Source organism: Acromyrmex echinatior, chromosome 15 (assembly GCF_024713525.1).
Source record: "Acromyrmex echinatior isolate Ae372 chromosome 15, ASM2471352v2, whole genome shotgun sequence".
Lineage (NCBI taxonomy): Eukaryota > Metazoa > Arthropoda > Insecta > Hymenoptera > Formicidae > Acromyrmex > Acromyrmex echinatior.
The window spans coordinates 6,202,189-6,229,629 of NC_141866.1; the positions used below are offsets into that span (position 1 = coordinate 6,202,189).

A 27,441-nucleotide genomic window follows, 5' to 3' on the forward strand; every position below is an offset into this window, starting at 1 on the left:
TCTTCTTTTAGTGCAACATTCGGCAAAGTTTCATCCAGCTCAATAATATGAATAAAAAATTTCAACATAATTTTTGAATCTGCATCCCAACGTAGACGTGATTAATTTGCATCGTTCGAATAATTAGGAAGAAAGAAGAGATTAAGAGGGAGAGAGGAGGGTAATTTTAAATGTAATTTTTATTTAGGCTATGTACAACACATACGTACAATACGTGACCCTTGCTTAAAACTATGTTACGCTCGTCCGGTATGCATTTCCACTTAATTTTTAATCTTGCCCTCTCGACACAACGTGACGCGTGTAATTTCGTGTGTTGGACGCGTATGTGTCCATGCACATCTCGTGTGTATTTGTGCGTGTACTTTGTATGTATGTGTGTGTATATGTATCCGTGCATATGTTAAGTGTATCGTGTACGATATGTTACAAACTTTTTAGGAACATTTCTCGTGGAATGCCGCGAGCGGTAATAATAAGGTCGCAGCGAAACTACACGAAAACAATGCGCAGTCACCTGCAGCTTCATCCTCGACTTCGATATATTGATTAGACAGTTATCGAAAAATGACACCAATATAGACGATTGTTGACTGGACAGACTCCGAATATTTATGACTGAAAGGCGCCAGGGAGAAGTCGCGAGTCGCACGTTAATTAACCGTTTGCGCCCCGCATGTGTCCATTGCAAAATCCCTGATGTCTTCGCGGAATTATTCAATATTGAGGTAAGTAGATATTTATATGTATTTATTACGAAAAAGTTTGTAGTATATTTCTCAAAATCGAATAAAACGTTAACAGAATAATAGCTTCGCCCAATAGCTTCCTTGTCTCGTAAGAAGCTATATAAAGCGCACGCAATTCCTATTTATGTACCTGTAAATGTGATAAGATTATAACGGAATTAATATAAGATTTTATCGAGCCGGAAGCTCGAAGTGCAAACGGTTAAAGCGACGAAAGCTCCGATTCTGCTTTTACACGGGAAAGCATCCGGACGACGAACGATCGCAATAATTAACCGGCTTGCGGCAACAGAGTGAATAATGTACGTTCGGCAACCGTCTCATCGACGATCCGATTTTCATTGCGTGAATATTCGCAAATTACTTCATTGATAATACATAGTCGTTTGGCTATTCCACGCGATATCGGGCAATCGTTCGGCCTGGAATCATTCGCCTGTTGATGCAACCGGTTTGACTATTACGAGGACAACATTATTGTTACACGATATGATCTGTTAGTGATAATTACATATTTAATCCTGGATATGGATGAGACAGAGTGCGATCTCCATCTTTCTCATTAAAACTCTATTGGCTTTGTGGCTTTCGTAATTATAGGCCTGTGTGCGTTTGTCCAGGCACCGACCTCTCGGTAAGATTTTTCGCACAACTTGCGGTGCAATAAAATTTACGCCTTATTTATCCAAGGTTCAAGATGCCGACACATCTTCCGACAATCGACACTCGCGAAAACAGTGATGAGCAAAGTCGAGATCTCGTTTCTTTGCTTAACGAATTCAATCACCTTGCAATCACGTTTTGTGAGTCTGACATTACGACGTCGGAGACTTTTTTAATATGAAATCGGTACATAAGCCGTCGCACACAAATCTACACAAACTGTTTATCAACTTAGCATAAAGTCTGTCGAACAAGTCTAAATGTCTGCCTGCTAAACACAATATTAATGTTATATCGGTAACATTATATCAATGATTACATTTACATGGCATCCTTGGTTCAATAACATCCGTATAGATAAAATGGCCAATTATATTCATTTCATTCTTCACAGGAATAACTATAATTGTTTCATAACTACGGATATTACTAAATCCGATTAGAGAGTGCTATGTAAATGTAATCAATATTATAATTTTCTACTAAACATATGTAACAGATACATTGTTGAATAGAAAATTTCAACACTGATATAATGTTACTGTTATGTCATGTTTAACGGATTACTAGTACTTTCACATCGCACTTCCGTAAAATTGATTTGAATCTAAAAATATAAAGAATGCTACACAGAATGATTTTGCAAAAGTATTTAAAAATTTAGCTAGATCAGATTTGAAAATAGTTTCGTTAGTTTATCCAAATAATTATTAAGTTTTATGACAATGCTGCAAAAGGTTTTAACATTCTAGCAATCAGTTTAAGCATCCTACATAATTATTTTCATTGCCAAAACAAAATTATTTTCAGATCTGTATTTAGCTAAATTTTTAGATACTTTAGCAAGATCGTTCTTTTTTCGTGTTAATACTTGTTCCGATGTCGTCATGTATCTTCAATAATTTTTATTCTGTTAAGTTCTTTAGTTCGTGAAACGCAAAATCGTTTGTGTTTTCTGTATGGAAAGATTGATTTTTGAAATATCTAAAAATTTAACTAAATATCAATGTGAAAATAATTTTGTTGGACCATTACAATAATTATGTAAACGCTTAAAAAAACTTGTTGCTAGAATGTCCAAACTTTTGCAATATTGCTCATCATGCTTGAGATTCCTACGTAATTATTTTAATGTTTCAATAAAATTATTTTCAGGTCTGTATTTATAATAGCTAAATGTTTAAATACTTCGATAAAATCGTTCTTTCCATGTGTTAATATTTTTTTTTTTTTTTTTTTTTTTTTAAGATAATATAACGCATCCCTATATCGATGTGCGACGGCGTCTGATCCGCACAAAGGGATGAGTTTCGACGATCCGCTCGTCGCGACGAGGAAACCCTGGCGCCCCTCAAATTTCGAACGCAAAACACTGTCAGATACCATCATCCCCCTCCAATACGCCCCCATTCCCCCTCCTTGATTATCCAAAATCGTGGTCAACATAAGCACACAAATCAATGCCTAATATCATTCACTAAGGGTATGCTTACACTTTTAAAAGGACATTGAAAAATCGCATATGCTAGAGTATCTGCCGATTACGCAATCTCTATGTATCTATATCTCTTCTCTTTCACCAATTTATGTACAGTACCGTCTTCTGCCCTCCCTCTCTCGCCAATTAACGAAGGTGTGGCACGTATCGTTGTTAGAAGATTAACGGAATATCGCGCATGTAAACGCGTTATGTGCGGTGCGACGCGTCTCTCGAACGAAAGGAACCAGACGCGGGGAAAAGAAACGGCCACACGTAGAAAATACACGACGATCTCGCGGCAAACGAGCTCTACGTCTCTGTACACGCTATTAATTGCAGGATATTCTTCGCTGTTTAAATCGAAAATGCAGGGTGTCTCAGACATTGCGTATTTTCTCCTGCACACAATAAAAAAAGAAGATTACACTTTCTTTAAGCGTATATCTGTGGAAACATTCAAATTCTCACACAGCCAAATTTAAATGGCTTTTTGTTTGCACAGTGCCTCTCATTAAACACGTGTCATATTACGCATCAAGGATTGCGAATTAAAGATTAGAATTAGAGACTAGACCAGTCTAGACTAGAGATTAGACCAGTCAATTAATTATTTTAATTTTATTTGTTCTGATTGGCTGGATTTTAATCTTCATTTCTTCGTAATCTTTAATCTTCAATGTGTAATGTGACATGGGTTTCAAACTAGCTTCCGTTAATTCAGTCTTCAATCATAATACATACTTTTTTATCTACAACCGTTTCATCAAATAATAATAACTTTTAAAAAACAGCAAAATTAAGTTGTAAAATTTAATTTAATTAAAATAAAAACATTAATAAAAAATTGGTTGAATTTTAATTTAATGAAAATATTATTGAGATATTTGGATTTTTTTCTTAATCTTAACTTCATTGATAGGCTTCCCTTTGATAACATTCTGTTTCAAAATTGATGTAAAAAATCTGTCTCGCAAACGTTTAGTGAGAGGATTTGCCAATTGAGAAAGGAAATACGCGATACCAGAGACAATCTGTATGTCGATCGTAATGAATCGTAAGTCGCAGAAATTACACAAAAAATCACGAGGTTCTATGTGTGCCAATTGATATTTTGCAACACGATATTTCACACGCGCGCGATAATCGCGCGTTGTTGAATTTTCAGAATTCAACGTTGTTGAATTTTAGAAATTCACGTTCCGAATAAACGTTCGAGATAAACGCACAGTCTCATTATTTCGTTATCGCACACAATCTTCAACGTCGTGCTCGAACTTACATTCGGCCTGTCCAAACGACGATGAAACACGAGAACGTGATCGGATTAAGAGCTTTTCGCGCGTATATGCCTCGCGACATGTGTATGCCATTGCAAATCGAGCTTGCTTGCTGCAAGTGAGATGCGAGAATGCGTCACGAAATCAGGATGTCGACGCGGCCGCGTAAGCCGATTAGCGATAATGCAAATCGATCCACGGTTCTGTTTCCCTTCCTCTCATTTCTTTTTTTTTCTTCTTTCTGCGAAACGGCAAAACGTCGATAGGGCTTCGTCGGGTTCGTCATTTTGCTCTCGGTTTTTTTTCCCTCCATCGATCGGCTTGATCATAGATACGTCATCGGATTCCTGACGAGACCCTCGAGTTGCCCTCTCGCCTCCGTTTACAATTATGTCTGATATTGTAACATTGGTGCGGCCAGATTCGGGTGGTGGGCTGTGTTCATTCTCAGGGCTGAGATGCTCTTGTTGTACCACTCGTCCTCCGCTGACATTCCTGAAACAGGAAAAAAGACGGGATTTTTAGACAAACTATTCGCCTGATAGTCTCCCTCTCTTTAGTCAATCTATGAGTTACATAGAAAGAACAGTTCTGTTGAAGTATTTAAAAATTTAATGAAGTATTCTAAAAATATTCTGAAAGTATATGAAGTGTTCTAAAAATTTAGATACGAATCTGAAAATAATTTTATTGGTCATTAAAATGTTTATATAAAATGTTTAAACATTGATAACAATATTGAAAAAAAATTGAAGCTACCAACTAATTTAAATTTTTTTCCTACATAATTATTTTGATGGTCCAAATAATATTATTTTCAGATCTGTATAGCTAAATTTCTAGATACTTCAACAAAACTGTCCTTTCCGTTTTTCAATAGTATTATGAGATCATTAACGTTAACTTTAATTGGTAGGAATCCACGTGACACTACTAATTCGTTTGATAAATCAAAGTCGGACGTCACTCGACGCGGAGAAGCTGGATTTCTTTTCTATCCCGAAAGAATCCTGGAGTGATTCGATTTAACTGACTTTCCGCGGTGCTTTATCGAGTCTCCGCTAATCGGTCGATTTGCTATCGCATTAAGACGTTAAAGAGAGAGGCGTTAAATCGTTAAGGAGAGGCAACGGGATTGCGAGCGCGGAGAGGCCGCACACTCGTACAGCAATCGCTTGCTTGCACCGTGCAACCCCCGACGGGCGAGGCAATTCGCGAATAGTCTTGATTCGATTTAAAAGCGATATTCCATCTCGCGCCGGAAATGGTGTAAGACGGCGCTGGGGCGGAAATGGAGAGAACGTCTTGGAGGCTGAGAGAACGCGCGGTGCTCTCTCGCTCTTGTGCACGAGCGTCGGATTCGCGCCATTTCCGCTCCGGATTTTTGCGAAGTCATTCGATAACGTTGGGTCAGCGCCCGAAGACGGTGCAGAAAGTCGTCGTGAGATGCTGGACAAGAGAATGAGGCCAAAGAAATTAGTTTATGTCCGTTCCACGTTCGCGTGATCTCGTGAGGGAGGAAATGACGTGCGCGGTGGTCGAAAAACAACGTTCAAATATAAAATACTTAAATATGTATGTGCAATCAACACAATTGTAGGACTTTGTAGTGTTATTGTAATAATTAACGCGAGGGACGTCGATGTTTATAATATACTTCATTATACCTAAAAAGTTAAAATTTAGAAAATTGTACAGAAAAAGGAGTCTTGCTTTAACTGTAATTCTTGAAAATGGACAAATTAGAATTTTCTAGCTGATCTATTGTAATTCTAGTTAGATAAGAATCAAGATCGGGATCTTCTGATTCGTTCATTTTCAACCAGAAATTTTTCTCAGTGCAACATTTCTCTCATTAAATATCATAATTTGCTAAATATAATTATTTAACAATTATAATATCAATCATATAAATTATAGTACAATTATAAATATTATAATTGTTAAATAAATATTACATTAATTTATTAAAATGTTGCTCTTTCCTAAATTTTAAATATTATAAGATACATTATATAAATTGACTTCCTTTCGTTTTACTCTTCCAGTAAAATTAGCTATTACTTATCACGAGCTTAATGTAATATATCTTTCAAATTAGATTTTTAATTAAGGCTATTTTCGTAGTTCAATTTAGTTCAAATAAAGATAAATAAGTAAACCATTAAAATATCACAGCTATTAACCTTTAGAGATCAGGGATCTATCTTTTTAATCTTACAGCTTTTCCTTGAGTAAGTTTCATTATTCATTGTATTTCCTTGCCGTAAAATATGACATTGCTTCAGCCACTATGATGGCCACTTCTCGTTCTGTAAAGATTACGATAACAAATTTTAGAGATCGCATTTGAAACCACGCAATGTGAGAATCACGCGAAAATTGACACCTCGCGAAAAAGTGAAATCGGTTACCCACGAACGTGAGGATATCAAGGATATTTGTGGGATTAAGGACATTTGCATAATCCTTGACCCAAATGAGAGCGCAACCGCGCTCACGAGCCATTCATCGCCGTACTCATTTTACACACACCCAAAGCGCTGGCGTTGCATTATTTATGACTTACCCATTGCATCTTGTCGCATGCCGGTGACGGCCGACATATTCGACGCTGAATGCGACATGGAGAACGGCTGAGTCATGCTCGGGTAAGACGTCGTGCCCATCTGAAACATTTATTCATCGCGATTAACGACATTGATAATCCAATCCGCGATTCTGGAGATTGACCACGTTTTATCGCATCCTGCGATACATGATATCTCTTTTAATCGGTTATATTAATTGCACGCAATAAAATCTGTCACGTTTAAGAAGGAATAGGAGAAGGAGGAAAAGAAGATGCGGTGTTAATGTCACGTGTAATTAATTTCCGCAAGCGTAAAATGAGCGAACGAGCGAAAATGGATTCCGCGATATATCAATGAGATTACGGAGTTACCCGCGCGGTTTGAGCGGCCGAGTTGGAACAACGAGAGGAAAGTAATGCGGTAATTAACGTGTATGAAACATAATTATCGGCTAGAAACCACTCTTACGTTTCCACTCGTCGACGGTGGCAAACGCAAAATCGAATGCGACGGGTGGTTTCATTATAAAAATTAACCGTGTAATACGTTCGGAACTGATGGAAATTAATAATGCGTCGCGGTATCTATTTCCTGGTCGTAATCAATTTTCCAACGTGTTACGTGATTCTACGGTGATATCACGATTATTAAGTACAATTCCCGACGAAGGTAGGAATGAAAGGATCGCCTAAATCATAAAAAAAAATTACGCGATGGTAAAATTTACTTTACCCGAAAAGAACAAGTTTGCTAGTAGGGTATCTGAAAATTTAGATAAATGAATTGAATCTGAGAATAATTTTATTGGACCATTAAAATAATTATGTAGAAATCTCAAGTATGATCAATGCTACAAAAAAATTTTAATAATCAGTTTGAGCGTTCTATATACAGAATGTTTGGAATTTAAATGTCAAAATTTTGAGAGTGTGTAGAGGATCGATAAACTAAGAAAAAAAGTGTTGTACAGATATGCTCGTTTTTATTTTGTTTTGAAAAAAATAGCAAAAAAGACAAAATATAGTTTTAATTTTCATACTTTCTTATTACTTATTCACATTGTATTTATTCACTTGCTTAATGTAGATATTGTTCAAAATGTTGACTTTTTGTCGAAGAAGCTATACACGAAAACCATTCAACGTTAGAACGCGACATATTGTGAAGGAATAATTCACTCGATAACTTGTGACGAGTAACTGACGAATTTATCGATCTCCTACACGTTCTCGAAGTTTTGACATTTAAATTCCAAACATCCTGTATATTATTTTGTAGTTCAAACAAAATTTATTTTCAGATCTGTATCTAACTAACTGTAAGTTTTTAGACAAACAAAACCAGAAATTAAAGAAATTAAAAGAGGGCTATCGAAGCCAAACTGTGTCATGTTCTGTTAAAAATTACTCAATTCATAATTTTAAAATCATACATTTTAATTATTTAATGTGACCATCTTCAATAATATAAATATACAATAAAAACTACAATTTTAGAATTATTACAAGTTGGAACAGATCTAGGTTCAAATCTAGCCAGAACATACATATCAGATTTTATTTGATCGTCACTTCTCGAAAGGCAATAGCAAATCATCGAGAGTATCTTCGCCATAACAACCTCTTCTAAAACACAGAACTTTTCACTAGAACTTCTAGTGGGAACAATTATTGTTCCCTCTAGGAGTTTAATAAATAAATAAATCGTCGATTATTTCTTTACCCTCTATGCTTTTTAGATATGTACGTATACATTTATTTTATATGGCTATGTCTTATAATTCTCAGACATCGATCAAATACGTGATGATCTCTTGTACATATATCCTCTGATATAACATGGAACCTACAATTTTTAATGTTGTATCTGAACTACCTTAAAAGAAGTTGTTATGACAAATATACTCTCAATAGTTTACCATTGTTTTCTGAAAGGTGATGAAATAAAATCTAATATGTATGTCCTGGGTGGACATACATATTTTGAACTCAGATTTTTAGCACAGAAAACAACCACACAACTCTATGCCACGATCACCACAGATTAACTAGGGAAGGAATATTGTTTTGTGAAGCTATCGAAGATCTAAGCATATCTATCTACAATGCATAACATGTAAGATTACAATTATGTTATAATTCAATATACAATGACTATTGAATGTAAATTTTGAAAAAAAATCGTATAGCGATTTTATGTATTAGAGTTCCAATTTGTAAAAGAATTTTTATATCACTGAATATGATTGATTGAAACATTTGATTTTTAAAATTAGGAATTGAAAATTTTAATTTTTAATAGTACATGACACCCACTTGGCTCGACTAGCCTTCTCGTAATTTCTTTAATTTCTGAATTTGTATTCATTGAAGCCTGAGTTGTAATATTTTAATTGATAAACGAAATCGTTCTTTCCTTGTATCCAACACTTTTCATTGTTTTTATTTATTAATTATTAAATGATAATTGTAGAATTATTAATTATAGAATAATTATTAGTTTTCTTTGCTTCAGATTTAATTTCACTGGCATATTGTTATTAGGAATTTGAAACCTTTAACAAGAAAACATACAGACATATTGCTCGGTGGAAAAATTTTGCAAATTGCCGTCTTAGACGTTCAACAAGGTATTAATGGATCAAGTTTGAGTGAAAAAAAAAGGATAATTATAATATAAACTATAATGAGTCTCTTTCTTTTTTTTCGGAGGGAAACCGAAACACGCTTGAATTATCGGCTCAATTAAAGCGGGTAGGCATTCGGTAATCCGGCCGACCCAACTAATCAGCCGAAATGCAATTTAGCTATATCGACCGATAGCGATGCGCCGGACGTACGCTCAGGTGCACTCCAATTTAATACCTCGGTTAAAATCATTAACGAGAAACGCATCGAATTCATTCCCGATATGTGGAACCTTCGAAACGATGACCAAATCTATGATTGTCCCAAAATCTTTTAATTTTCTGATATTCTATAGCTGCGCTTCTATCAAACATGGCGCATTGATAGTGAGCCACTTTGCAAGAAGATCTATTAATTTATCGTAATTTCTTTATTACTCTATTTTTCTAGAAAATAATAATAATACGTAGTAGATAATATATAAAAATAATATTGCATGTTGACCAATACGCACGAAATTCGAACAAAGTATTTGAAACGATCTTTTTGTGCCCGAATTAAAAAAAAACGTTTGCACGCATTTACTTGAAGATTTATGTAGCGAGACAAGCAGGTATGTACACCTCGAAGATGACATAATTGTAATTCTTGTTTATATTATTTACTTGCCATTATCGGAGACGTGTCTTCGCGCTGAGTGCATTGGTGAGCGTGCAAAGCGGCGGGTATCGATAATAATGAAATTTCAGAAGCGTCCTGCGCGTCGTAAGGGAGCCTCACCTGGGGATAACGATTTATGCCATTTATGCTGTTGTGAGGATGGGGGTAGGGTTGATAACCTCTGCTAGCACCAGGATAGATATTCCTCATCATGGCACCTTGGCAGGCGGGAATTGGTGTCAGAGCTTTCTGCAGCTGCTTCTCCTGCTTCCGGTATTTCGCTCTTCTGTTCTGGAACCAAACCTACGAAGACAGACGAAATGGCGTAAACAAACGGTCGCGATGCAATACGTATTAACGATGTTTAAGCGATGCGATATAATTTGCGATGTAGATAATCATTTCGATCTCTGGGCGATATATAACATTGTTTGCGAAGCACTAATGGCGCAAACGAAGTTTGTATCATTCTTGTTTCGATATGTATCTTTGGCTGAACATTAATTGTTATCCTATTTTAATTAAGTATATTAGTATCTGGTAGGACAATGCAATTTCATATTACACAAACAATCTAAAAGAGAATAATTACGTTTTTATTCTTTCGCAATGCAAATTGTAGTGTCTATCGCTTAGTTAGAGAATAGTTACAGAATAGTTTTGAAATGGCGTTCTATATATTAATCTTCCTGCATATTAGCTCCGCCAATGTAAATAGTTCAGAATTGGAATGAACCGAAGCATGTCAAAGTTCTTCGATCTTGCGTTAACAGATTCGCATCCCTTTTTAGTTCTAGAATATCTTAAATATATCATTCAATCTTATTTTCTTTTTTTTAAATATTATTACGCGAAATATATTAATCCGCAAAATTTTTGATATACAGAAATATTCGTAAAAATAATTGTTTTCGCTCGTAGCAAAATGGCGACCAAGAAGCTAACAAAATGGTGTATAATACTGACGCACGAAGTATTTGAGAGCATCGAGTTAACGGTCCTCGTCGATCAAAGAAGGGACACAAACCTCTTGGGCCGAAAAGCATCCTCTTCTTTTTTTTTCTTTTACCCGAACGGGATCCTAAGTTTACCCCCCGGCCTCACCCGGCAACCCGGGGCGGTTTACCTATCGCCATTTTGCATCGGGCAATTTCCATTGTTTCGCGGGATTAGTAAACCCATATTGGGGCTTGCCTGAGCCGCCACCGGCGACTCACCCCGGCATCCACACCGGCGCGCGTTTCCTCACCCCCCCCCTCGGTCTTCCCCTCATCCGTTCTCTTCTCTCTTTCCCTCCTCCGTCCCTCCTGTAACCCCCGACAATCTCCACTCTCGCGCCCCGCCCTGCCAACCGACCCCTCTTTCCAGCGCCCCCTCCCCCCCAGAAAGAGAAAAGCCTGCGGCTTCTCGTCCCGGGTCGAGGTTGGGTTGTTTCCACCCTCACCGGTGACGTCACCGGCGCCACCCGATTGGCCGATGCCGCGGCGGTGACGTCACATCGGGCTCGCTCATTGGCCGACACGTTTTATCGACATTTCTACTGTACACCCTCTCTCATCGCCGCAGAAGTGGGTGACACGAACCGGGGTGGCTCGAACGGGTTCGTTCTCTCTCAAACTCTCCATATTTCTCTCTCTCTCTCTTTCTCTCTCTCTCTCTCTCTCTCTTTTTCTCTCCTGCGCTGTCTGTATCTTTCTACTTCGCTCTCTTCCCGGCTCTATCACTCTTTGTGTGGAAGCATGGCGCTTCCGAAGAGTACCTCGTGAAATATCCGCAGCGATGTTCTCGTATTAAAAACCGAGTACGGAGAAGAAAAAAATTCATTATATATCAGAGAGAAGAAACGGATTTTCATTATAAGGTCGCAAACGATCATCTTGCTTCGTTTATTGTTTATCGAAGTTAACAATTTCACTTATTTTTTAATCTTTTTAATTTATTATTTTTAATCTATTTGCTGCTCACTTAATAACGCATCGTAAACTTTACCACGAAAGTTATTATCTCTCTCATTATTTCGTTGAAGGCGAATATCTCTAATCTCGGGAAAACTCCCTTTGTAGAAACACGTGTTTAATTATTTCAAGCACCCTTTCAAACGCTTTATGTCAATCGATAAGAACTTTACTTCTCGCGACAAACACAAAAAGGAATTTTATAATCATTTTAAACAATTAGCTTAATTATAAAGTAATCCTTATGCTAATTTATTAACGTCAGACATCGCCAGATAAAGGTCGTCACTTACGTCAAGATCTATCTCGCGTCAACCCACGCCGAAGAGATCAACGCCTACACAAGAAATTAATATTTCATCAGTAATGAAATTATTTCCATCAATGATCGTATACCATGTCTCTTGATGTCTTTTGTACAAATGTCAATTTACAAATTTCGAACGCAAAGGAAGTATTTTATTTAGCAAGAAAGTCACTTATTTTATAGTCGCACGCAAGATACATTTTAAGACGTACCGTATAGAAAAACTAATCTTTATGCCATTATAAATTTGTTAGACTGTTAAGTAGATAACAAATAGGTCTGTATAGGTACGATATTGAGAGCCGAACAAGTTAGACAAGTAATTTCGCGCAGTTACAATTAGATTTTATTTAGATTGTCTTCTTGCCTTCGAGTTGAGTGGAATCGCAAATCGTGGAATCAACGCGAGTCAGTTTCGATTAAACGTTACGACAAAATAGAATGCTTGTTTTGAAGAATATACGTAATTCGCGAATTAATTATTTAATCGAGTGAATATGAAGAGCAGCACGTTTTCAGGCTTACTTTTCGATGTAACATTAAAAGTCCCAAATGTAACAAGTGATTTTACGTCACATATAGGTACATTCAATTACCGCGAGATATGGAAACAAAAATGGTATAATAACATATTCTAATCACGAAAGATTGACAATTTTACATAGAAGATTGCGATAAGTGAAATTTTATAGTAGAAATATCTAGCTCGAGCAGAGTAATAGAGTCTTATTTAGATTAAGCTCTTGTCGCGAAATTGGCTGGAATCCGGAATTACTTAGTTGAGAAAGACAGAACTCAGTTCGGATATGGAATATTATAGAGAATCGGGGCGATTATCGAAATGTGATGATAATCGGAATATTAATTCTGAAGTTGAATTCTGCGTCGAAAGGGATCGCTAAGAAGCTCAGTGGCCGTGGATTACAGCGGAATTATAGGCATTTACCGAGTTTGATATTTCTTTTTAACAACGTTACATAAATTTGCAAGTAAAGCGAAAGAAATATTCGCAGCAACCAGGGCAGAGGGAGAGGAGGAAAGGGTGTACATGCGATTTCGAAGGTGTTAGCACATTTGAAGACTCTTAACAAAGGGCTTGATTAACATTTTCATATGACGAGCGTGCATCGTTCTAACTCACATGTATGGAAATCGCGGTACGTGCGAGGCAAGTCACATAATCAATCTCAATCCGCATTGGAATTCACGCCGCGGGACGATTTGCAATTGCATAAAACACGCCCGGCTTTCGAATAATCTGGCATTACCTTCATCCGTGTATACCAACTGAGGCTAGCTCTATTATAAATACGTGCGTAACTAGAAAATAGTATCAATATCGAATAACATACGTGACGCTTTTTTAAGAGCGTTAAGTACTCGTAACGTATTCCATCGAGATAAAGATAAAGAATTGCAAAACTATTAGGTGTTGGAATTAATTCGTAGCGTTTTACAAGTGATGGGAAGTACTTTCATTAATGTATTTTTTAATGCTCATGTGAAATAAATAACATTCTTTCATTAAAAAACGCTACGAATTAATTCCAACACCTAATATATACTCGCAAAAAACATAATAGTACCCTTCTTTTTGTGGATAAATCAAAATAAAATAAAATAATTTTAGAGTTATTTATAAAAAAAAAACTGATAAATGTATGATTAAATCGTGCCTATTTTGAACTATTAGATTTTATTAAACTTAGATTTCGTATTTATTGAATGCATGCGAACAGCTCGACTGATTGCCATTTGGACTTCGTATTTTCACGAGAACGGTTTTCAGAAAACTCGCGGTAAGAACTCCATTTCCGTACGTAATTCGCCCCGGGAAATTTTTCGTGTACGTGCTTGTATTTTCACCGTGAGTATGCAAATGACATTGTCTACGCTTCGTTTAACCCGATACCGCGTGTTTCCCTAAAATCTAAAACGAAGCGCATCTTCACTATAATCGAGACTACGGTTGTGAATAGTCATATAAATATACATACGTACAGAGTGTTCGAGAATTAACAGAAACTGGAGAGACAGTTTGAAATTTGCAGTTGTCATAAATGTAAAAATGATGAAACACTGATAATCCTTTGACTGACAATCCTTTGGCTGTGTGTACGACTGTAAGCTCTCGAAAATAATGTACTTCTCGCTTAATCCAGAAGTATTCATCTGCTTTTTTCTTTTTTTTATGTAAAAGTTATTTGGAATATTTTTTACACCTCAATTAAAATCACTATTGTTAATAACATATTGTATATTACTATTCAATATTTAAGAAAACATTATAAATGTGTAAATATTTAATCATGATTTTCTGAAAAAAAAAAAAGTAGAAACCAAACAAATATTAAATGAAATAAGCATGTTGAGTAGCTTATTATAATAGCATTTCTAAAAAATAAAAATTTTAATTGATAATGACTTTTTATTGTGGATTTTTAATGGAATTGCACATTTAAAGATTTGTAAAGAATTAAAAAAGAAAACATGTTAAACAATATTTTACAATTCACATTTTTGCCACTGAGGTATAAAATTATCCCAACTATTGACTATTACCGGAATTAAACTTCAGAGATACTTAAAAAAAAAACAAAAAATATTAGTTCGATATTTATTCCTCAAAATGAATTTTATCTTAACAATTTATTTCGAGCTTTGTATTTCTATTCAATATTCCTCGTTAAGTCGATAGCAACTCCAAATTTTCGATTCTGCCAAATGCTGGTACACCCTGTACATACCGTACGCATTTACGGGGGCGGGTAGAACAGGTTGCCCGAAGAGATCCGGTAAAAGGGTGATTCCTTTTATTTGCTTCTTCCCTAGAAGAGCTTTTCGAGAACATACTTGCGCGCGCGAGTGAGCGCGCTCCCTTAAGGCGCGCACTCTGCAAGAACTGGAAAGCTAAGAGTTCGTAATTCAATAACCGCGCTCTCTTCTCCTCCCGCCACGTTCGCTCATAGAGAAAGATAGACCGAATAGGGAGAAAGAGGACGGGGAGGAGCGAGATGGCTGTCCCACGGGGGTGCGCGGCTCAAAATGTCTGCTACTTTGAGGACCGCGACCGAGAAAACTATCCTCCCGTATGCCTGAGAGAATACTGCACTCTGATAGCTAACCCACATACTAACCCGGGAAAATGGATACATTCCCGGTAATGGCTTTTTCGTCAAAAAAAGATGAGAAGAGCGAAATACTTGTGTAACATAAGTATGTACTGCTTGCGCATTCATTTCGGAAGCTGTGAGCCTAATTACTTATGTACAACAATCGAATTCGTAGTTATGCAATCCAAAACCGACAATGAGATTCGACCACTTGGGACTGCTTCTTTAGAGAAACATTACAAATAGTATTCAATTTGAGCATCATACCAATAGAATCGCAAACTATCCTTATCACAACAAATTAGCATACCGGGTCATTAAAATTCAGTAAATTGTACAATACAGAAACAAAAGTTCTAAAAATTACTATTAATTTTTCGTATTGCGTAATCTCAAGTATAATTACGTACGAAGGAACGGATTATTAACTATTAAATGCTTTTCGACGGGAACATACTGAGTATTGGGTTTAACCCAATTCAATTGCTTATAACTTTCAAATAAAAATGAATATATTGTAAAACTTTTTTTAAATCTAAACATCAGATATTCATGAACACAATAATACTAAGCAAATATATGTATCTTTATTAATAAAAAAGTTGTAAGCAATTGAGAAAGTACTAGCAATACAATTTGAAAAAAAAAAGACCTAAGAAAATTATATATTAACTATGTTATTTTTTACGTTTTCATCTTTATATTAATTTATAAACTTTAATAATTGTCTATATATTTAAATTCTCTTACCTTTAAACTGAAGAATTTGATTCATTTTATTGTCTTATATAGAAATCAATATAATAGGGAAATTATCTCTAATGTTAATAAATTCAACGAAAATTAAATATCTCAGAATAATTAATATTTAATCGTAAACTATAGTTCTAAAGTTCTGCGAAAAGTAAAGTTGAGAAGCGTAGTACTCGTCAGTTATTTTTGCTACTCCTAGAAATTTCCTTGTTTCCTGTCAAATAAGAAAGCGATTTCGTAAAACGACCGGTAGGTAGGCTTCGATCGGAAGTCGAATCGAAGTAAAAAGGTCGAATGAAAACTCGGCTAACTCAATATCGCGGAGCTCGGGCTTTTCCTTTCTTTTTCTTCGGCGTAATGGGATTTCTTGTGCGGTGATTCGAGAATTATTCTCTTACCATCGGGTGTTACCCGATTTTTTACTATTATTATAATAATCGTCACAAATACTTTCGTGATCTCTCAACAATACTGTAACAATAGTCTTAATGATGGAAGACACTGTGCCATCTTTTCAACATATAATTAATATATTTACTGCCTTCTCAAATATTTTCATTAAAAGAATTCTGTTAAAATAAATCTATTTACAAAGATTAAAAGCAAGTTTCTGCTATCTGCTCAGAAAAAATTTAGAAAAATAATTTAACAATCCTAATTACTTCATTTTCATTTGCAATTGTCAAGCAATCATGGAAAACATTCACTTCGACTGAGTTTTGCTTTATCCTCCTATTAAATTTATTTGCATGCCTGTGTGTGAGCACACGAAGCAGCACATTACATCTTCCTACCAAGTTTCCTGCAAACCTCACTCGAAATGACATAAATGGACGGAAACGATCCCGCGCAAGATGTACCGTGTTTCGTCTGGAAAACGCTCATTCAGCGTGCACTAATACGCGTTTGCGCGTTTAGAGAAATTGCAAATCGCGTAGCAAATTTGCGTCACTATTAGGGACCGATCTGCATAGAAACTTAAACTTTATCAGGAGATTCTGCAGGATATATTCTTGTTTAGAAATATTTCCCAGTTGTTCAAAGTCGTACAATCGTTTAAGTTATATAATTATTCCCTAAGATCATTATAATCTCAAAAACAATTTATTATTAATATTGCGGTCACAATAATTTGATAAGAATCAAGTAACATCTTCGAACCTTCGAAATCACGTTTCAGAAGTTTACGATTGGATGTCATTCAGACTCTGCATATCCCCGAAAGAAGTTACGAGCAGCAACACGCGTCTGGGGCGCGGGATCAATGTATTTTTTAGCGAGCGCCGCCAATCGAGCGACGTCGCTGGATGTAGAAGAGCCGTCCCTTTAAAAGCTACCGCGCTAGTCACGGCATTCTGTTTCCTCAAAGATAGCGACACGGGCCGTGGAGGCGAGGACGAGAGAGAAATAGACGACGAACGAGGGTGGCAAAGTTGAGATGAGTTGGGCGCGCAGGGGGTTGGGTGACGCTGTACCGGAGGCTGCCATTATATCTGAGCCGCCATTTTAAATTGAATTTTCTCCACCCTAGATAGATCTGAAACGTCTCAGGCTTGCCGGGCTTGCTATTCCTTCCACTACGAGACGAGCAACGACGAGGGCGAGATGGCGCCGGGGGGATGGGACGCGGGGGTTGATGGTGGATAGGGGAGGGAGGGATTCTCGAAAGAACATCAGGGGAGCGAGAGAGACAAGGGCCCTCTTTTCTTGCCGCCATCCTGCCTTTTTCTTCCACTGAGAACCCCTGTCTTGCGATGGATACCTTCCTAAACCCTAAACCGGCCCCTCGATTCCTCCAGGGGACGACGAAATTTTCGTTTGCTCTCTACGTCCGCGTATACGATAGGAGGGAATCTCTCCGAATTTCGTGTGGAAAGTATCAGGTACTTTGTATTGCGGTTCATCGATATTACCTCGTATCGAAATTGATGTGTCCGAATTGGATTACAATCGAACGCCATTTTACAATAACCGATCGCTATTTTGGGGAAATTTTTAACTCTGCGATGCGCGCAGGACTAATTAAGGCCGAAGAACTAATTTCGCTCTAGCGTTATATCGAAGCGATCAACCGAGTCGCAATCCATTTTAAATGCCTTTTTAGGTATTTAATGCACCGATAGTCATTAACATAATCATTAACAAAACGCGTTTATTATTTATATAATTAAGCGAGGTTTTATATCAGATATTTATATAGTTAGCAGAAAAGCTAGCAATATCGTGAATTTCAGACACGAATGTAAGTGGAGTGAATGGCGAACGTTAATTTATCGCGGGATAAGACACCAGTGAGGAGGATATTTTCTAATGGTATGAACCCATCGTGAGAGACAGAGAGAGAGAGAAAACTCACCGTTTGAGGTAAAGCTGTCGTTCGTCGAAAGCAGTCGAAACGCGCGCAAATTCGCGATGACGCGAGCGTTAATTACGGCGCGCGCTTTGCAGGTTACAGATAATTGGCCGATTCTGGGGCAGCCGCGCGCCGGAAAACCAGCGACTGGAAATGACATTTAAAACTGCGAAATCCCTCCTCTCTCTCTCTCTCTCTCTCTCTCTCTCTCTTTCCCTCTTTCTCGCGTTTGAGGTCGAAACGGGCACAGGACCACCCCGACGCGCGGGCTGCGCGGCTCCTCGCGGGCGCACGGCCCTCGGCGGCGAACACTTTGTGCATCGGTTATAACCGGCGAGCGACGAGCGCAAACCGCGTTTTACTTGGCATCGCAGTTTAACAGGGTTAAGTCGCGGCGGTTCCCGGGCTTTTAACTCAAACAACACCCCGCTGCATTATATATCAAAAGAGCGCAACGCACCGGCGACTGTTTTAATATGTACCGCTCGGCTCGGAATCGGGGCCTCGGTATATGCGAACCAGTCCCCGACATCGTTCCGCTCTCTTTCTCTCTCTCTCTCTCTCTCTCTCTCTCTCTCTCTCTCTCCTCTCTCTCTTTCTCTCTTGCATCCCGTCCATCCTCCCCGACGACCCTTTCTACCGCATTACCAAATCCTCCATCCTTAATGTCATCACAAACCGCACTACTGTCGTAGAATTTGCGTTTTCCATGTCGAAGAAATTAAAAATTTGAATGCCATAATTTCCCGTGATACATAACCCCCTTTCTTCTCGTATAAAAATAAATATTATGTAAATATATAATAGAATTCAAAATATATTTCTTGTCTCAATTAAAGCTAGGAATATCGCCAAACTTTCTCATTCGGTTTGCGTAGATTCTTCGATATATATCGAGAAGTATATATTGAAAAATCTTTTCATCCCTTCTGATCAATTCCACGACCCTCAAAGAATATAGGGTGTCTTGGACCGACATTTGCGCCCGTAATTTCATTTCGTCACCCCACATGCGTCTTTGATTCAATTATACAGTGAGTCATAGTCATAAAGATAGACAGCAGATAAGTATGTCTGTAAATTTTTCGGCGAGCGTCCAAACCCAATTCTCGTAGCAAAATGTTAAAAATTTATTCTTGACACGGGCATTACATAACAAGTTCCAGCAATATCCAAAAGTTTCGTTAATGATAATGTATCAAAATATATAATAACTTGTCTTCGTATTATTGAATCTACTGAAATTTTATGCAAAAAGAACCGCCGCTAGGTTTAGATTTTCTTATAAAATACATGCGAGTGAAACGGTATTGTCCATTACTAATTTAATTAGAGGATACCTTTCGCTAGAAACGAGAGAAAGGGCGGTTTGTTTTTCTCTTAGCAGAGCACTCACCTGAATTCTGGCCTCGTTCAATTTGGTGGTCCTCGCCAATTCCTCCCTGCAGTATATGTCCGGATAATGGGATTTTGCAAACGCCGATTCCAATTCTGCCAGCTGCTCCTGCGAAACAATTGGAAAACCGTGGTAAAGGCCTATTTGAACTATCCGGCAGGAAATTTGGTCGTGGTACGAAAGATTGGATAATCAAAATGCCGTTATCAATCAAAGAACCATGAAAAAAAATAAAAGTTTTTCGGGAAACGCATAAGTTTCTAAAATGAAAGGATATCGAGAAAGACATCTCCATTTATTCATGAAATTCATTAAAAAGCTAGAAATGTTGCAATATTTCTGTACCAACCTGAGTGAAGGTAGTCCTGTGTCGCCGTCGGGCAGGTGTTGGACAGCTAGCTGTGGTAGGTGTGTGACCAATGTGAGGACTGGAAGCGCAGGGGTCAGGCTTTAACTTCTTAAAAGCGCCTTCAGCTCCTGGAAAAGAGGGAAAGCGAGTTTAACATTTTTAATGAAACCCGATAAATCTATTATCCAATTGTCCCTTTAAAAGGCTATTTCTTTAAAAAAAAAAAAAAAAAAAACATTAACTTAAGAGATCTACTGTACATCATCGTATTTGCTTCACATTAAACTGCGATAATGTCTATATGTCGATGATGTCAGATAAATTTCAACTTCATTAACATTGAATTGCACAATTGTATTTTGCACGAGTGTGTAATTACTTCGCGCATTTCACGAATTAAATTATCCACCGATTGCGCTTGAAATTATTTTAATGGCGTATTAGTGGCGGCGTATCAAATAATATATTGAGTAGCAAAATTGCATGTCGATTAGATACCGTAATAACAACGTGTTAAGTTTTATGTAATTTCATTTATATTGTAAAAAAAAAACATATCAAAATCACATTCATCTTACATAATACAGAAAGTGATCGTTTTAACTTGAAAGAGCAACCTAAATTTTTCCTTTTTAATCCGTTACACAGTTATTGAAATAAAAAAAATTCTCGAAGATTTACGAATTCGTAAACAAACCTGACGTAATTCGCGAAAAGTATCCCCCGTCTTTCGAAAGTGCAATGATACCGACACGAGAGGGCAGAGGCTCTTTTTTCTCGCGGCCAAACCAAATTATCTGACATTTTCCCAGGTTCCAACGTAATAAACAATCCGTTAACGACGCTTAGGTGTAAACGTTTATATACGTGAAAAAGAATCGACTCATATTGTCTGCCCGTAAAGATGAAGAAGTCAAGAATAGCGCCGAAACGGTATCGGAACAACCGAAACTCGATTTTCCGTATCTCCTTTCATTGCCGGCAAAATTCGATATTCCATGGAAGGCGCGATCTGCCGAACTTTCAACCTCCGACGCGAGAAGTCCGTAGTCGTCGTCGTCGTTGCCGCCGCCACCGCCGCCGCCGTCGTCGTCGTCTTGGTCGTCACGCGGTGCGGCGCGGCGCGGCGTCGCGGCGCCGGCTTTATGAACGAACGTAGATACCTACCAGGTCGCACCGACCCGGGGTAAGCGTGGCGAGCGAAGTCCCTCGCACTATGCTAACTTGGTTAGGGCGTTAATGACCTAATCATGTTACATGCTGATTCAATGTTCAAGGATGAATGCTGTCCACTTTACATACCTTGCCCGGTTACCCGATGAACGGGGAAACTCGGTCAAGTTCAGCGAAGAAGGCGAAGGGCCCCGTGCGACCCGCTTCTTCGGCTATCCCCCCGTTACGATATTGCGCACGACGGTTTTTTTCTTGTTATTTGTGCTATTTTTTTTTTTTTTTTTTTTTTAGTCAAGGATTGCTCTAAGATGTTTAACTTTTTAGAGCTACTTTAAGTATCAATATTATCAATATAACCTTGAAAATATATCGGATTTTTTATATAATATATTTTGCAATATAATAGATGAAAAACAGAATCTTGAAAACTTTTTTCCAGCTTTATTCGACACAATGCAAGAAAATAAAAAAAAAAATAAAAAATAAGAATAATAAGAGACGAACTTTACTAAGTATTCGATACATAATACGTAATTAAATTCTGAAAGTTATGATAACGCGAACTGGAATTACTTTGTTCCATTAAAATTATATCCCGTTTTAACGCAATCAAAAGCTCATCCTAATTTTTTCGCACGGGTACAGATTGAAACGAGATTTTCATAAATGATACGAAATAAAATTAATGTCTCATAAAAGGTATCGGTAAAAAAGTGTTTTTCGCGATCTTTATGATGTCGAAATTAATTTTTCCCATTAATCCACGGTGTGTGACAATGGGGTATCGACCTTTAGGGCAATGATGTTTCTCTCTCCCTATTCTTTTGCATATCTCCCGTAATATAATATAAAATACTTTAATAAATAATATATTTAACAAATAATATAAAATACAAACGTTCTTCAACTATTATCGATACGATCTCATAAATATTGATTTTGTCAATTTAATATAAAGAATCAAATAGTTCATTATTGGACCGTAAATTTAGATTCGTGAAATATATTTGCGTATTGCTGTTTCAATATATACGGATGCGAATCCGTTTTTATGCAATTATGGAGTTTTCGCGATTGCAGAAAATAGGCAATTTTCGGTTGTCAGTTTTGCGTCTTTGACGTAAAAATCTGCTCAAAAATCATACCCTTGCAAACTATGTTTGTTAAAACGAGTATGCTATAAAAACGAAATATAAACGTTTATCAAAAGGACAATAGATATTATTACAATCACGAGATTACTGTTACCGTGAAAAACATAATAGTTATTTCTCGTTGTGATATTAATATTGAATAAAATATAATTAGAGCTTGATATAAAATAGCATTTTGTATGTATCATAAATGATAGTTTTAGGAAGATTATTTTATATGTATTATATATATATATAAAAGATTTTCCTGCAGTTTCTCCTAAAAATTTAGAGAAAGCGAATCTTTTTATATTTGCTTTGCACTTTATGAACGTTATTGATATTTAATAAGTGATAATTAACTTTTACAAAAATGTGAAAATTTATATTTAAATTAAAAATATTATTTATGAAAAAGAAATCAGAATTTTCTTTAAATAAAAGGAGAAATAAAAATAACGATAGTTTTTATTTTGATGTATATCATACTTTAAAATAAAAATTTTTAATTTGAGTTTTTATAAATCTTAATAAAATTTATAAGTACAAGTTAAAGTTAGTTAAAAAAATCTAACATCTTTAATTTTATCAAAGATCTAATACATTCTAGATTTCCATAACAAATCACTTTCTTTATTTCTACAACAATTTGCAATTAATTCTCTTCCTTCATTTTAACTTATTCGAATAATTAAGATATATAAATAAGGAATATGCTCAATATGCTCAGCATGTTTCAAAAATTGCAATATGATTTCTCGCAGAACAAACTCTTAATCGGGAAGAGATGGGCAAAGTAGAGGTAGAGACAATAAAATGTCAGCGAAACAGCACGAATCGTTCGGCCATTCGCAACCGAATTAACCCTTTGTTAAGGACAGAGTTACAAGCTGTTCACCGACAGTTTCAACGAGCAGCACTCGAGAAAGGCCCGTCGAAAAAGAAGCGTGATGTGAGGGTGCATTTGGATGGCGCGGCGCGGCAAACATCTGCCTCCGCAAATTTTGGAGACGGTCAGGGGAACCGAGGGTAATTAGCGGTGATTTTAATGCGGTGAGATCTGACACGCGCGACGAACGACACGTTTTACAGGATTACTGGTAATGCGGACCGCGGTAGCCTCCAACCTACAGCTGCCATCCGTCGGCATCTGCTGTCACATTAGAATGCATTATCGACCAAAAGTGATATGAGCGTTTCCAAAATTTATTTAATACACACATATATATATATATATATATATATATATTGATTATATTTTATATATATATATATATTGATTTTATAATTGAATATAACATATACACATTTACACGCGCATGTTACTGATATATTTCTTTTCGCGATAAACTGCGGATTTTATTTAGATTAATTTAGATCTTTATCAGCGTCATTGAGAAATTCTCGTGCTGTGCAAATTTATTTGGAAATATCTTAGTTTCTCCATTTGTTACTCGCAAATGTGTATACATTAAAAGTTTAACATTTACAATCTGATGAACAAGATACATGACCAATTTACTCGATTTGCATATTATTTACTCGCAAAAAACATACAAATTTTAATTATTCGCGACACAATTCTTTAATCCGATACATAATTATAAAATATTTAACAACAAATATATATTAACAAGTGACGATAGTCTTCTTTGAAATATTCAAAGTTACATTTTCAGAGTATTCTTAAATTTTGTACATCATTACATGTATGAGAGAAAGATTAAAATATTTTAAATATATACAATACTATTTTTGCACAAAGTGTCTTGGAATTAACTCATGCAAATGGCGAGATATTTAAAGTTCGAGTTATAAACGGCAAGAATTTCTTTCCGTGAAAAATTCTTTAAGCTTTGAAAAAGAGGACAAATAAGTAAAAAAACTTCATTTAATTTCTAATACTTTACAGTTTAAATTTCAAATTTAGTTATCAAGATATTAAACTTTAAAAGTTAAAAAATAGCTGCAAATGATAACAATTATCATTCCTCTAAGAATTTTGATCAGATTTAAAAATAAAATTTTGTTTTCGTGCGGCAATTAGAAATTATTATGTAGATTACAGTGTTGTTAGCATAAGGAAAAGAATCGAACGCAACACAAAACGAATCTATTTTTTCTAAGTTGAAGTTGCAGGCCAACGTTACGGGTCAGTCAACAAGAAGTGAACGCTCCTGTTTTAAGGAGGACACGGGAAACGCGCGCCAGAAGACCGTCGCTCGAGTACTTTTAATACCCAGGAGAACGCGCAAGGGGGTTAACGACATTAATTTTTCCCTCCACCACCGCTCTGTCCTCGTTTTATTCCGCTATCTCTTTTTCCTCTCGTCGCGAAGCGGCTGTCGGATTTTCATTTGCATGAGAATCCCGCGGTAGTCTCATTTCGTTTCCGGGAACCCTGACCTTGAAGGGTGCGACGGAGCGTAGGATATCGCCGTTTGCGGATTGGGGTACCATCGCGCGAAAATTCATTTTCAGATATAATAAGGCCGAAAAAACCCTAACGATTGCTGTTGCGACCGACCTGTTGAACTCCGTATTTATCGAATGCCATAACCTTTGCAGAAATGAAGATATGCGTTAAGAATTTATTACACGTGCATATATTAATTAATTTCATCGCAAATGAATGATTATAATTTAAATAGCAATTTTGACAGTCAATAAAAATATAAGAGAAAGAGAGAGAGTCTCATAGAAAACATCTAATTTTTTTATAAATTTAATGTACTTATTTTGACTCGCTTGTTTATTAATTAACAAGAGGAACTTAATAATAAAGTGATCTAATTAATTAAAATCGAGAATAATTATGATTACAGTATAGAAGACAACTGCACTACAATCGGTAATCATTCTTATGTTTAAAATCGGCCTTATAGTCTTAAAATGTCACAAGACAATCACAGAGATATATTAGTAAGACATATTAGTTTAAGATTTACTTAAGACGATCTTAAAATAAAAACGAATTATGAATACCGGTCTATATCATTTGCTTTGTGTGAGATGCGATAATTCTACTTCATATTTAACAAGTGCAAGTTGACGTTTTGAACATAACATCAACATGCGCACATTATGAAATATGAGTATTACAACTCGTTAATCAGCAGAAACGGTAGGAAATTAGAGATGAGCCCTTTCATTCGATCCCGATTCGACGAGTCTTTCGAATCGTCGAAACGGGGTGCGAGACTCGTCATGCGTTCAAGCAACGTTTCGAGCCCACCCTATTAACGACACCCTCAGTGCTAAGCTCCCTTAAGCCCCACTAGCACATAATAATAGTCCATAGAACAGGTACCACCATATGTCTGGTCCACCCGACCCATTGTCAACACTTCGAGCTGGTCGTGTTGCACTATGAACGCGGGCTCGAGGCTCAACAAGCGGAAAATACGTCTATCTCGAGATGACACGATGCCCATTTCTTTCCTAACGATAGTGTAAAAGCTCGATACCTTAAAAGTTAAAGAAAACATGTCGAATTAGATGACCCTAGATTAATTTTATCGCACTTTTTTAGAAAATCGTCATTTATATGTTGAAACAATTTACTTCTTTCTATTATAATGCATTGTTACGTGGATGAGTCAATAAGTAATTTTAATTTTTACGACTTTGATTATTGAAGACATAAATAAGATTATTTATGGACTATCTTATCGTATGATTCAGTCAGTTAAATATATTGCTTGAATATTGTTTCAATACAATTTCACTTATGTTAACAACAAGTTATTTTAATAACTAATGATATAAAATATGAATAAAATCTAACTAAATCGATGCATAATCTTATAAGCTGATAATTGCATTTGTGTATTCATATATGAATATTTAAGCACCACAACCTGCTTTGATCGAAAATGTGAAATATTCTTTTTTCCTATTTACGTTTAAACGCTTCTCGGTTTATATTTCACTGAATATTGTTTATAAAATATGAGTTGTATGAAAGGAAGTTACTAAAATTTCTAATGCAGCTTTGGAGTTAACAATAGAAGAAATATTGCTCAGAATCAACATTTTAAATCTGAAGTGCGTTAAGATAAAACTATAAACGTATTACTTGCTGGTCTACTTCCGCTTAAACAACAATAACGCAAGATGCAGATTTTAACTGTTTCTACTTTCTCAGCAAAATAATCTGCGATACTCACCGACGGTGGTGGTAGCCCCGACGCTGCTTCTACCGGGCGTCGCGGCGGGCGTCGGCGGACTCGCCTCGAGACCCTGATGCACCCCGTACAGACCGAAGTCCTGCTCATTCGAACTGGCGCTACTGCACTTCCTCTTCTCCTGATTGTGATTCAGATGGAAGCTGTCGTTCTCAACCAGACCGACACCAAGCAGACCCAAATTCGGCCTGAGCTCATCCATCAGCTTGTTCTGGCCGCAATTGGCAGCCGCCGCCGCGGAGAAGTTGAGCTGACGGCTGAAGATCGCTGGGAATATGTTGAATTGCTGGTGATCGAGGCTAAGGGCGGTCGTCGGTAGGGACGAGCCGCTGCCGCCACCACCGCCGCCGCCGCCGCCGCCGCCGCCGACGGAGGTACCACCGACGGAACCGACGCCGCCCGCACCGGGACCCCCGGTACCTCCGGACAGGTCGTTAGCCAGGGTGATGCCGGGGTGACCTGGTCGAGGTAGCGCGTAGCTGGAAACACCTGAGCGAGCACTCGACTACCTACGAAGACATCTTCCGACGCGAGTCTGCGATGAGGGCGCGCCGCGTCCGCCCTGCGGATACGCACTGTGTTATTCTCTCCCGATGAACACCGACGCACCGAAAAAGCGTCGAAAAACGTTGAGGAAATATCGAGAAAACCTCGACTGTTATCCTAGAGGTTCGTTATTTTCTGTGGTGATGG

General features: G+C 37.0%; 1 protein-coding gene across 1 annotated transcript; it reads right to left on the reverse strand.

Annotated features, from left to right (window-relative positions):
- Positions 1 to 161: 161 nt before the first annotated feature.
- LOC105148916 (homeobox protein unc-42) lies at positions 162 to 27,221 on the reverse strand. Its single transcript, XM_011060953.2, has 6 exons — positions 26,731 to 27,221; positions 20,256 to 20,383; positions 19,907 to 20,014; positions 10,150 to 10,332; positions 6,739 to 6,838; positions 162 to 4,664 (listed from the first exon to the last, which is right to left on the reverse strand). The coding sequence occupies exons 1-6, from the start codon at positions 26,948 to 26,950 to the stop codon at positions 4,558 to 4,560; spliced, it is 846 nt and encodes a 281-aa protein (XP_011059255.1). The 5' UTR covers positions 26,951 to 27,221; the 3' UTR covers positions 162 to 4,557.
- Between the last annotated feature and the right edge of the window lie 220 nt (positions 27,222 to 27,441).

Bases quoted from the DNA above. Each gene is read 5' to 3' on its own strand.
- LOC105148916 (XM_011060953.2), bottom strand. From the start codon at position 26,950: ATGGATGAGCTCAGGCCGAATTTGGGTCTGCTTGGTGTCGGTCTGGTT. The intron at 20,384-26,730 runs GTGAGTATCGCA...CCTCTTTTCCAG, and splicing joins CGGGGCTACCACCACCGTCG to GAGCTGAAGGCGCTTTTAAG. The intron at 10,333-19,906 runs GTGAGTGCTCTG...CTGTCTTCGTAG, and splicing joins TGAACGAGGCCAGAATTCAG to GTTTGGTTCCAGAACAGAAG.